This window comes from Colossoma macropomum, unplaced genomic scaffold (genome assembly GCF_904425465.1).
Source record: "Colossoma macropomum unplaced genomic scaffold, Colossoma_macropomum, whole genome shotgun sequence".
NCBI lineage: Eukaryota > Metazoa > Chordata > Actinopteri > Characiformes > Serrasalmidae > Colossoma > Colossoma macropomum.
The window spans coordinates 4,825,682-4,839,168 of NW_023494801.1; the positions used below are offsets into that span (position 1 = coordinate 4,825,682).

Consider the following 13,487-nt stretch of genomic DNA (forward strand, 5'->3'; position numbering starts at 1 on the left):
TTATTTTTTCAGATTGACCACTATTTTATCATCAACATTACATATAAAACTCAGAAGACACGTCTAGGTTCACTGATGGTTTTGGATTGTAAATAAAATGGCTATATTTGGTGTTGTAGACATTGTGACCCCCTGGTTCCTATCACCACCACTGTAAAGAGATCCAAGTCAATAAGCGTCTCTGCAATGAAACTTTTCACACCAAACTGCTCTGGACCCAGTTTCCCAAAAGCATCTTAGTGTTAAGATCATCTAAACTGTTCAGTGTGATGTTTGCTCTACTGTTTAAGAATCATCTGTGATGCTAAGGTGCTTTTGGAAAAGCTCTGAATGACTGTCTACATCTCAATGAGTTAATCGAATAGAAATTTTGAAAAATGTGGAATACCCCTTTAATTTACAAGAATGCGCACATCCTTCTAAAAGTACTTCCATTAAAAAAGAAACTACAAATGCACAGATGACAATTAAACAAAGTTTGACCTGAATTGATTCTCAATCAGCTGGACACAACTGTTTAATTGATTCAGTAAGGGCCAGGATTGCTGTGATTTGGTTCTTATTGCTCAGTTGTCTTATTCTGGTGATCACAATGGTCTGAGTCCTTCACTGTAATAAGTCTGTGGTCCAACGGCATCACATACAGCTACATTAGGGCATTGCAAATGTGGATCTATGGCCTGAGTCAATGTTCAGTGCAGTGGGCCTTTGCCTCCTGTGACATTATAGTTCACGTATATACTCTGTTATTCATTCCTGAAGTAGTACTTATATTCTGCATGTTTGTGCTGGAAGCACAACAAAACAACTTTTTCACCCTCATTCTGCTCTCTGTTTCTTCATTTATGAGAGGGGAAAGTAAAAGGTTGGGAAATACATGTGACAACGGTGAACGGAAAACAACATAAAACCTTCTCTATACATAATCTATCAGCGTAATGGCTAAAATATTCATAAATACAAAAATAATCCAACAGAATGGCTTCGTACAGCTCAGTTCACATATGTAACAGTGGATAAGGTGACCAGAAATGGTATCAATGATTAACTAGAGCATATAAAAGGTTTCGGTTGCATGATGACCAAAAAAATGTCTTTACAATCACAAAGTGAGTAATGCTACCGGCGTCTACATTGTTCAATACAGTTTCAGTATTGTCATTTCTTGTTATCTTCACATTCTTTTCAATGGATAAACAAAACAAAAAGGAAAAAAAAGCTTCGTAAGCTGCCGTTACAGTGAAGGTTTCACTAAAGAGTGTGGACACAGTCTTAGATCTGAGCACCACAGTCACAGATGTGCAACAGATCAATGTGATCAAAATACATCTCTCTCTCTCTCCCTCTCTCTCTCGCTTTCCCTTCTTTTCTTTCACTTTTTCTCTTTCTGTAAAATTGCATTTTCGGCAGATTTGCATTTAGCGATCCTCTCTTTTTTTCCTTCTCCTACTGACCGCTGTCAGTCCAGCATCCATTCAACGTTCCCTCCTTTTTTTATTGGAACAGGAAGATCAGCATCCAAGAGACAGAGCAGGTCAAAAGAAAAGAAAAAGGGAAGAAAGAACAGTGAAGGAAAGAAATAAAGAGAAGAATCAAGGAGGAAACTAAAAAGTGAACTCAAAATTTACTGCATTCAAATGATTAGAATCACAGTATCCAAGGGATGGATGGCCTTAATGAGGAGATGAACAATGATAATGATAATGATAAAGAGGAGGAGAATGAAGAGGAGGATGAAAGGTCCAGCTTGATGGGCAACCCTAGAGGCCACTGTCCAGTTTAGCACAATGCCAGGGTGGCGAAGGAGGGAGGGGTACAACAGCTCATCTCCAGTCTTGATATGTCATATTTATGAGCGTGTGACGCAAGAAGATTGTAGAGTAAGACATTTCCTTCATGCACTAGTCTATAAAAGAGGGGAGGGATCCTGAAGCAGTGCAGAAGGTCATAGGCCCTTGATAAGCTGATGGCTCCTCCTTTTTCTGGCTCTCTGTTCACATCACTGCCGTCACGTTTTTGTGGTTCTTGTGGAGGAGGGCCGATCCAAGTCTCAACGCAGTCTTGAAACAAAAGAGCTAAATAGCAGATTTACATGTATCTACCTGATATCCAATAAGGTCCTCTCAGAAACACATAGATTTCAACCCAAAACCCACCCGTGTACCCCTATCTACAGTCCCTGTTGCCTAATATAAAAATAGTCTTAATATAATGTCCATGTTTCGCTTCTTTTTTAGTAGTTTACATAGGATGGACTATTTATCTTCAAGGTATTTTAAGCGGCCAGTGCTAGCTTCTCCGATGCGGTCATAAGAGTCTGTATTGCACAAAAAACGACTTTTTTTCCAGTCCTCAAACTGATAATACTAATCATGATAACAGTATCCACTGTAACAAAAAAAAAGGTTTTGAAAATAAATATTAGGTTGATATTGGAGTCCTGACTGACTCAATATGTCAATGACATACAATGGGCAAGTAAGTATGTAAGTGTCCTTGAAAAAAATTTTTACCAGTGAATTTACCAGCACACTAACAAGCTACACTATATGTCCTAGACGTTTATTTAGATGGGTAGACGAACATGTCCTTCTAGTGGTTAAAGGGGAATTTCCTTTAGTTGTTTCTTTAGTTATGCACTACTTGCTTTTTCTTTGCAGTGTATTCTCGCATGCACTACAACTACTGAATGTTTTCTAAGGCCTGTGACTGCATCATTCCAAGCTTTGCTATCAGGCGAACTCGCTTCAAGGCCTATAGTGGTGCATCAGAAGGGCTCTCAGTTTCTGTTCCTCGGTGAGTAAGTCTACTGCATCATGGTCTATATTCTCTACAATACCGGCAAACAGGCATTGGAAGCCCTCTACTGTCAGCTCACTAAGTGGTTAAATGCTCTTACCATATAAATAACCTAGAGAACGCTCATCACTGACCGATGACCAATGATGGCTTTTATCGCGATGGTTTTTATATTTTCAATAAGGCATAATATTGCTGCATTTAAACAGCATGTACTTCTTTATAGTTGCCGGTCAGAAATATTGCCTGAAGCTTATGTGTATGAGAGTTCAGTTACAGAGAAAGCTCTGAATGTTTAAACTGCTTTAGCACTTAAAGTCAGGAACACCATTCCCAAAACCACTTTGAGGCAAGATACAGTGAACACCATGTTCTTTAACCAATACCCAACTCAAATCAATCTTAATAACCCAATTCAACCCAACCAAACCCCACGAACCCAGTTCAACCCAACCAAACCCTACTAATCCAATTCAACTCATCCCAACCCTACTAACCCAATTCAACCCAACCAAACCACACTAACCCAATTTAACCCTCTGCTCCAGCCCAACTAACCCAATTCAACCCAATCAAGCCCCAATAACACAATCCAACCCTTCTCAACTCTACTGATCCAATCCAACCCAACATAACCCTACTGACCCAATTCAACCCTTTCCCACCCTACTGATCCAATCCAACCCAACATAACCCTACTGACCCAATACAACCCTTCCCCACCCTACTGATCCAATCCAGCCCAATGTAACCCTACTAACCCAATTCAACCTTAATGAATCCAACCTAGACCTATTTGCCCAATTTAGCCTAACCAAAGTCAACCCTACTAACCCAATCTGATGCAGCCTAAAGCAACCCTAAAAAAAACTTAAATCAACCCAACCCTACCAACCCACTTCAACCTGACCCAACCTCATCTAACCCCATTCAACCCAATCCAACTAACTTAATTCTACCCAACTACCTAATCCAATCCAGACCAACCTCACCCTTCCCCAAATCCTACCCCAATGTAACCCATTCCACCATTCCAGTCAGAGCTTCTGCAACTGTGCTGCATTGTGAGTAGTTATTATCATCACTAGTATTAATGTCGCCTCATGGTGCATTTGTGGAGAGTCTCTCAAGGGATGTTTCTAGTTGGCATGGTTTGTCTTTGTTCTCTCTCCATCGCTGTGTTACAAAATGGAAGGAATGGGGGAACGACAACGGCGGAGAGGGCCAGGAGATTCGTAGGGTTCGTAGGGGGAGCTGTTGATGGGGGTAACAGGGGTCAATCGCAGGGGAGCCCCAGTCATCCCCGATATGTTATTCAGGCTCCTGGATTTCTCATAGCCAGTGGCTGGGGCAAGAGATGGTGGAGAGTACAGGTGTCATTCCAGAGAAACCATGTGGAGGGGGGGGTTTTATGGTTCATGGTTTTTAGGGAGAGGTTCAGTTGTAGAGGTTAGAGGTGGATGATAAAGGTGTCAGTAAAGGTTAGCATGAGAAATGTGAGCATTAATGTTATGGACATTGTTGGGGTGAAGGGAATTTCAAAGAGGGGTCAAAGGAGGGTCATACAATTGCCAAAAAATAAGAATAATAATAAGAAAATAGTAAACAAAGGTAGGAAAAGAACAATTGAAATGAAATGAAAAAGTGAAAATGAAATACAAAGGCAGACAAACAGACAGAGACAGACAGAGACAGAGACAAGGACAAAACAGGAAAATGAGAATTATGAAATATGTCATCAAAATTCTTCTTTTGTATTCAAATGCCACAGCAAAGAGCTCCCACTAGTGGCAGCCACATACAGTCGTGATGGAGGTAGGGCACTTGTGGAGCAGGTGGATGAAGCACCTGATGTGTAACTCAATAAACAGACTGTGAGCTTAAGAGGAAAAACAGCGAGTTTAGCATCCAGGTGTTTGATCCAGTCTCGGACAGGACACTCCGCATTCTGACACAACCGCGTGGGTCAGACAGACAGCAGCCAAAGAGCTCTGTCCAGTCAAAGCGCTGGGGAGGGCAGCCCCATCCGGCGCTCTGGACCATGTGAAGCTCCTTGTGTTTCAAAAGCAATTCTTTTTGTACTAACCTTTACTTTTTAGGCCTTTAGAAGCTGTTAAACATGTAAAACATTCTGCTAAAGTGTGCTTCTGCATACAGAAAGTCTTGGACAATATGAGCTTCATGTGGCCCAGAAGCACCTGAGATCTTTCCTTCCACATCCATTTCCAAGGATTTCCAAGTGATAATGCCACAGTTTCTTTCTTTTTATTTATGATCTCGTATATCTGGCAGACGGGAGCCAAGATTTTCAATTACTATGTTCTGAACCAACTCAAGCTTTGGTCCACAGAAGCTGGGATTTAATGGGCTCAAATATGGGCTTTGAATATTTTAGGTGCAACATTTCATAAGATTAAGGTCTGATATATTACCTTTCAAATGTGTAGAATAACGTCATATTACATCATTTTACCGTTACTCATTGATAACATTCACATTTTAAAATATTTTGGGAACAAAGAGAAGTGATAATCGTAAAAAAAATTGCAAAATATTATTAAATAATATTCTTAATTATCTATTTCAAGTAATTTCCTGTCATAAAAGATTTGGTCACAGCTTTTTGAATACGAGTCACTCTGGATATTAAGTTAATATAACTTAATTCTCGATGCTATGGAGGTTTCTCTATTATTATGGAATCATTTGCAGCTTTATCATCAAAAATGCATTATTTTTTACAGCTGTCTACAAATTGTTTGAAATTTTGAACAATAATATATGAGAATTTGTTCATACAAGTATTTGCAGCAAAATTTGTTTAATATTATTGCAAACAGTGATTCCAAACTTTTAAACGGTATCTGCATGAAATTTCCACAATATGACAGGAATCCATCTTTATCAATTTATCAAATGTCTTTCTCAAGTGAGGCTTGCAGCCTAAATCCCCCTTTTTTATGACAGTTCCACAAATCTTAACTGTCAGCTACAAACCGCTGACTCCTATATCCAACCATGTGAGGGGTTGGTATCTGCCTCAGACACTGTCACTTCAGGCATGGCCTTCACTGGGAGTGGATGAGGAAGGAAAGGCAGCAATATTACATTAAAGACACCCCCATATAGACACAAGAGAACTCCCCCCACACTGACACAACATGAGCAAAGATTCATTAAACAAACAAAACATAGAAAAAAGAAAAAAAGAAAAAGAAAAATCTCATTAGAAAGAAAAATGGTGGCTGTTTAAAGTCCTTCTGTCCGTGTGTCAGCCGTCTTTTCTTCAGTCCCTGGTGTGACGCAGGTCCGTGAGAAGGCGTGTGGGCGAGTGTGTGTGTGTGTGTGTGTGCGCTGCTGGGACACACCGGGCGCCGCACCAGCAACTGTCACTCAAACTCCTACACTAGTGCGTCGCTATAGGAGCCACGCAGCGAGGCATGCTGGGTAACAGCAGACAGATCTGGGTCAGCGTGCTCCTCAGACCTTACCAGCTAAGGAAAAGTGGCCAAGGGGGGATGGTCTAAGGTATGGCATCTACAGGCTGGCTCATGCCATATGAACACGTAAAGTATGTGTGCGTGTGTAAAGCAGGTCAGGCAGGACATAATTGTGGGCGAGACATGATTTTATTCTTCGGGGTTAGATTTGAGTATGAAAAACAGGGGCCCCGAAACGAACATGGACTCAGACTCTGAGGGTCAGGAATCCATCTGTTTTTGCAGAAAAGCCAAAGAAACAAATTATAAAAATTAACAAATACTGTCAAAAAATTAAGTACTACAATATTCTGATTGTGCATGTTCTGTAGTTTGAAAACCTGATTTTAATGTTTTATTTTGTTAATATTTTGTTTTACTTTTTAAAACTGTAGATGAGGTGAAGCACCATTTAGCATGCTAGCCCTTAAGCATCTCCGCTGCGTTGCCTTTCTTACATTTTCATTTACATACTGTTAAAATACTGGTATATGAGTGGAATTACCCAACGTGCGATCGAGATATGATGTGTGTGTCTACACATGTCGCCCTCATCATCAGCTGACCCGCCTCTTTAGAAAACTTTAGAAAACAGCAAAAATACTGCCAGATATTTAACCTACCAGCGTAAATAAACTGATTTACTCACAAGTGATTGTTTTACAACCGGTTCAAAAACTGAAAGAGAGAGTAAAGCGATGAAAGGAGGTTGTCTGCTGACGGTTCTTGTCTGACAGGGGTTCTTACCTGATAGGTCAGGGTGGCAGGAGGAGGGAAAACATGCTAAGAAATTATAAGTAAGTACAATTTTTTCCCTGCAAGGTGACACAGCCAGGCGAAAAGCCACTGCGCTTTGGTCAAAGATTACGAAGAAATAAGAATTTTGTCGTTTAAATAAAGGTCCATTCTGATTTCAGGCTGCCTTTAAAGCAACACTATGTAAATTTTGGAGATTTAGAGACCTCGGTCAAAACCTGGTGAAGGATGCGTCTTCATGTGGGTGAATTATCTACTACTGTCATCATATCTTCATCAGTATAATGATGATTTAGCATTTGAAGCCTAAACATCGAGCCAGAACTCCTGTTTGAGCCTGTGCATGTGATGTTCATACGCAAGGACAAATGAAGAGGTCAGACGCCTACAACTTTTAAATTATTAAATCAGGCTTTACAGGGCTACTCGCAGCAGCGCATGCACAACATATTAGCCTGTTTTTTTTTCCTCCTAAATCAGTAACGTCACTTCTTTCAATTTTAACAAAAAATCTTACATAGTGCAGCTTTAAGCATGTGATACATAATATTGCTGCACAGAGCTCTCCCTCTCTCTCCTTCCCCCTTTCCTCTGGCTGCTCTCTCTTTCTCTCTGTGTGCAGGATAGATACCCAGCAACCAAGCGCTGTGCATGAAACACTAATGACATTATTTAAAGCTCCAGTGAGCTCTTGCTTCTCTCTCTATGAGAAATGGGCAGTATCTGTGAGTGAGTGAAGAAGCCTATCTAGTACAGAGAGCAGCGCAAGTGTGTATAACTAAAGGTTCATGTGTGAACATGGTCAAAATCACATGATGTTCGTTCCTGACACGCGATGGGGAATTCGCCAATTCATTCCTATCTGTCTAACGGCTTTGTGACGTAAATAATGTGAGCCAGCCAAGTACACGTGAGCTGCGTTTAAATGCGAATTTGGCTGTAAAGACATCGGAATCGGCCGTAAAAATTCATGATGGGTGAACCCCCATAACTGCTGTTATGAGATATGTATAGAAAGCACAGCTGCTGGAAAACCCAGTCTGTGAATTTTAAACAGTGTTTGCTGACAGATTACCCAGAATGCCTCTGCGACCACTGCGAACAGACCATGCAGCATGCCGGCCACCATGGGGAAGAGGAGCAGTGTTTTGGGGGCAGGAAGAGGGAGACAGAGAAAACCCTCTAAAACCAAACGCCCAAAATTACAACATGTACCTCTGAAATTGTACCTCATTTTGTTGATGGCATCATGCTCAAATAAGGAACTACGGGTCTGAGCAGGTGTTCTCTCTGGGAAAATAAATGGCGTTTTCGAAAATTCCCGCTACTGCACCTTGTGATAAACTAAAACGCTCGAAATTCCAAATGTTGCTGAATCCTCTGAATTCCGAAGTCAGAATATGGAATTGCTATAATTGCTATTTAATAGTAAACGTGCTAAAGCAAGTTTACTATTAAACTCAAACACTGTCATATACCTTTTATATATATGTATATGTGTGTATATATATATATATGTCAAACTGTAGCTACTGTGTGTGTGTGTGCATATATATATATACACACACACACACACACACACACACACACAGTACCGTGTAATTCGACCGTGTAATTCAGAGAATCCAGTGATATTCAGGGGAAGGTGTACACAGGACAAAATGTATCAGCTTTGGAACATTTTGGTTTACAACAGGGTGAATTTTATGAATTTTGTGAAGGTTTATTATGCTTTCAACCACAGGTGAATTTTAGTTTACAATAGAGGTGAATGGAGAAAATGTCATTACTCTTTCCCATAGAGAAAACCAGTTTAGACGCCCGAAGTTCCAAATATGGACATGATGACAACTACAAAATGATGATGCAACTTAAAAGGCCTGTTTGTTTTTGTATCCTTCCAAGAAACTTTGATGTCTTCACACTCGTTGCAATAAAGATCATATAAACACACACATACTCTCACACATTCTACATTTAGATGTTTTGTGAGAGGTTATGGATGACAGGGGTTTAATCCTAATTAAAAGCCTACTTGCAATTGAGTAAAATTTACTTCACAGCTATTTGTTAAACAGCTACCTATTTCCTGTGACAGTAACATCCTTTGATCTTACCTAAATACACCGCTTTTGTGCTTCTACTCCTGCCCTATGAGGGTATTACACAGTCGAGAACATGAAAGGCAAATTTTTTTTAAAAACTCATGGTGTGTATTTGCCCAGTAGGTGCAGGAGAATCACAGCAGGCCTCTGTATTAAGAGCTCATAGCTAAGCGCTGTGGAAGCTCCGTCATGCAGACAAGCTGTTCTCAGTCTAAATTTGGTGGGACAGCCTGCTGCCGGTGCATGTACGTACCTCAGGTTAGACTTTAGTAACACTACGGGGGCTGTAGGGCCGGCCTGAGGGTGGGATGGGAGATGGCACAGTGAGGAGTAAATATTAGACCTGGTACAGTCCTGCAGTGGAAATTAATTCGGCACAAAGTAATACAGCTCAGTGCGTTTTTGTAGAGTAATTTTCTGTAACTGTTCAGAAACCTGCCTTTGGCTCTGGAAATGAAAAGAATACACTATTAAATTACACCCTGAAGAGAGTAAAGATACACTAAAGAAAGATGGGTTTCTACACATTTCCATGGCCAAGATAATTATCCAGATTGTTCCTTTTTTTTTTAAGGGATCAACCAAATTATAAACAACTGGAGGATGCAAAATGTATAAAACATCAGCAATGCAGGCAGGTTGATAACGCTTTCAAAAGCAGATAGGACACTAACATTAGAGCTCTAGTTAACTGATAAAATCCAGGTTAATATTTGCAATATCCATCACTGGATATTTGTTCACATAGACACAGACAGTGGCATGTCATGACACACAAAACAACAGGACAAAGGGTCAGGGACGCAGGAAGTGGGGGTGCTGAGGGGGCTGCAGCATCCCCAGATTTCAGGATTGTTTAACTGCAACTGCTCAAAGTAATAACAATAAAAAACTTAGAACTAGAATTTGAGCGTAGTAAAGAATGTGCTTATTTTAGTGTTGAGTTACTCATTTTTTTCTATATTACTTATCTATATTATTGTCACTTAACATGAAATTTTAGCTGATGATTACATGTCATTTAAATGACTGTCCCATGACATCTCAATGAATGCATTTACTGCTTTGTTTTATTTACTTTATTTGCCTCAACCCAACACACCAAATTCACATAACTGCAGTCATCTCAAATAACTGTGATTATGCGATTATGTAATAATTGTGACAGGCCTATACTATAATAAGTTAATGCTGCGTTCCATTACAGCAAGCCAAATCTCTTCCCTCACCAAATGCTGGCCGCTTTGGTGCACGTTGCTGAAAAACAAGCAAGTTTACATGCCCAGTTACATTTTGTGCAGAGTTGAAGGCTATTCCTGAGCCCTGAAGCATCTTAAATGTTGTTTCTTAAAAATTCAACTAACACAAAAATGTACCACTTTTTGAATGCATTTTTTTTCCCCAAACACTGTAACTCCAGCTTGGTGTGCATTTAAATCTCAGCATGTGGCTTGCCCATGTCAACAATCTGACTGGTCTCTGCACAGTTAATTTGCATAAAGTGTGTATTTTGCTGTCTTTTGCCTTATTATGGCATGTTATGACACACTGTATTCCCAAAAGACTGCATTTTGCATGATGTCACTGTACACATCACATATATGCTGCCAAAAAAATTCAGCACCCTCTACTTCCCGTGTCCCTGCACAACAAAAATTACATAGAGGACCAATGCACAAACACAGGTACATCACAGAAGAAGAACGTAACACAGTGAACTGTGAATATCCTTTTTAGGGGGAATGAAGTGATAACACAGTGTTATGATGTACTGTACACAAAGTTATAATGGGCACAAATATTACAGACACTTGAAAACAAACACAGTGGAGTTGATACAGTTCATGTATGACAACAGCATACATGAGAGAGGCAGCATGTGGCCATGAAAGGAAACACACCTACTCACAAGCGTACACACACAAGCCTACTGCCTTTCCTACATTAGCGAAATATAATGCAGTTCACCCCCCCCCAAACAAAACGCACCTACATACAGTACATCCCCTTAATGGAAACCAACCATAACCTCATCATCACCTGGCAAGAATAGACATCCTACACATGCTGTTCTGAACCACATAAAGCCATAACCCGCCCAATTCAGGTCAAGCCATTACAGTCAATTTGAAATAAAGCCTCTTCGCAACACTATCTGATGCCCACTGACCCTTAGCCAGTATTGGGGCATCGATAAATGTTACATCCTACCAATCGGCACGCAGCATGGGTCAGAAGTTGGCGGGACTGGTGCTGGAGAGCGAAAGGGGTTTGCTGGCTCTCTGCCTGGTGAACACATGTTTCTGCAGCGCTGATTAAAACTGCATAATGGACACCATACTGTGAGAGCAGCAGCTCCTGCAGATCTCCAGGACCGGCCCTGCCTCTCCACCCTGCTGCTCAGTCCATCCTCTGCAGAGACTGTAGAGTGGTCAGCCTGGCCCATGTCAAGATTTCTTCTTAGGGGAATAAATGACTGACTGCATAGGGATTTCATTAGATTGCGTTTTTTGTAATCTAAGTAAAATTTTTAACTTCAAATTTCACTACAATTCAATTAGATTATTCTGGTCTGAATGAATGAACAATAATATAGCAGTGTCATGTTATTATTACCAGTAATTGTCATGACAGATGTCATAACGTTTGATGTTATGACGTATAGACAGCAGAAATTCGTATGTTATATAAGCTGTAATGACATCAAACATTATGGCATCTGTCATAACACATACCAACAATTATTATAATAATATTAATATAATATTATTATAATACTCAAATATTCAACAATCAATGCGGCTGATTCATCACATCCACATCAATGCATCATTGTACATTTTTACACCCCTAATATTTCCACATCATACTTTTCCAGTATCACTCAGCCTTGTAATGAAGGTTGTGGGATTTGGGCTGGTGTGAGCTCGGAGCAGCTCTGCAGGTGAACTGGACTGAGACAGATCACTAGTCCTCCCCCTCCCTCTGCACCCCCACCCCACGCCAGAGCAGTGACCTGAGCAAAATGAGAGTGCTGACCTCCCTGATGCAGCAGCAGCACCAGGACATGCAGCAAAAGCCTATAAAGTTCCAGCCACCGCAAAGCCTGGTCTGCACTGCAGTCAAATTCCCTTTCTCTAGCACAGCCAATCTGAGGAATCATTCATTTGAAGGAGAGTTGCAAAAGGGGCCAAAAAAAAAAATCAGCAAAAAGGTTTTTACATTTAAATGTAGCTGTATGGCAATACAACAAGTGTGTTGTAATTTTATATAAATTATTTCTTACTCGTAGTTCATTAAAACAAGTGGATTGATTCTGCTGAAAGTACATAAAGTTTCAATACCTATGTTTGTAAACAGATGAGATATTTTGAAGAAATTTTTTTTTAATCTTTTCTCTAAACTTATTTTTTTGAACAAACCGAAGCATGTAAGAAGGGCACACTCAACCTTACTGATAAATATGTAAACTGAATGTAAAAATAATTAACTTTGTAATTATATGTAAATCTATTTAAATAATTACATAATATAAACTAAATATACAGCAAAACAATGACTCGAGTTCTGAAGGCCACTGCACACCATCGAATAACAGATAAAACGCAACTACCCTACACAGAATGAATCACTGTGATTCTAAATGTTGCTATAAGCACTGATAAATGTCAAGTTCAAATTCATTTTTGCGCCCTACTCATACAAACTTAATGGAATAAAACCAACATCATTTATGAATGAATACATTTTGGTATCAGTTTACTAATTCCTCAAAAACTCACTGTTTTTCAACTTAAAGATACAAGGTAAAAAATTAGTCTGAAATTGTCTGTTTATCTTAAATACTGCCTCTATTTAATTTTCAGGCCATGTGATCTACCAAAGCAATAAGGTTCAGTTATTGGTTCAGTTATTTTACCACAGGTAAGGGTGTTATTAGGCACAATGTGAAGCAGCAATGACCATGCTAAGTTCAATTTGCACCTCTATGAGATTCCAGTCCTATTTACCACCTATATATCTTACTTATGCACCCAAACAGAGCATAATATGTCTAACAAATAGCCTTTTGGGATTCAGCCATGTGTGCACAATTCCATGCTGGACAAAGAGTGCACTATTTGGGTATAGAAGCCAGAAGCGCACGATAAAGGAAGAAGGGATCCATTTAAGATTCAGCCTGGGTTTACTGCCACTTAAAGCAGTCATAGCTGTGCGTATCTCGATTATTTTACAACAGCTTCAGCAAATCAAATTTTAGAACCGGAACTGTTTGCTTTATAATCTGGCTTTTTGTGGCGTGGTTCTGCGCTGGGGCATACAGAGAAATCTCTCTGGTGTGCGGTGG

The 13,487-nt window shown here is 39.9% G+C and overlaps 1 protein-coding gene across 1 annotated transcript in view; it reads right to left on the reverse strand.

The window, feature by feature from the left end:
- Positions 1–3,882: 3,882 nt before the first annotated feature.
- Positions 3,883–13,487, reverse strand: part of kcnc3a (potassium voltage-gated channel, Shaw-related subfamily, member 3a) — a 98,114-nt gene continuing 88,509 nt past the window's right edge. The window contains exon 6 of the mRNA XM_036590039.1: positions 3,883–4,144. Coding sequence (XP_036445932.1) covers positions 3,981–4,144 — 164 coding nt within the window. The 3' untranslated portion in view covers positions 3,883–3,980. The remainder of the gene's footprint in view (positions 4,145–13,487) is intronic.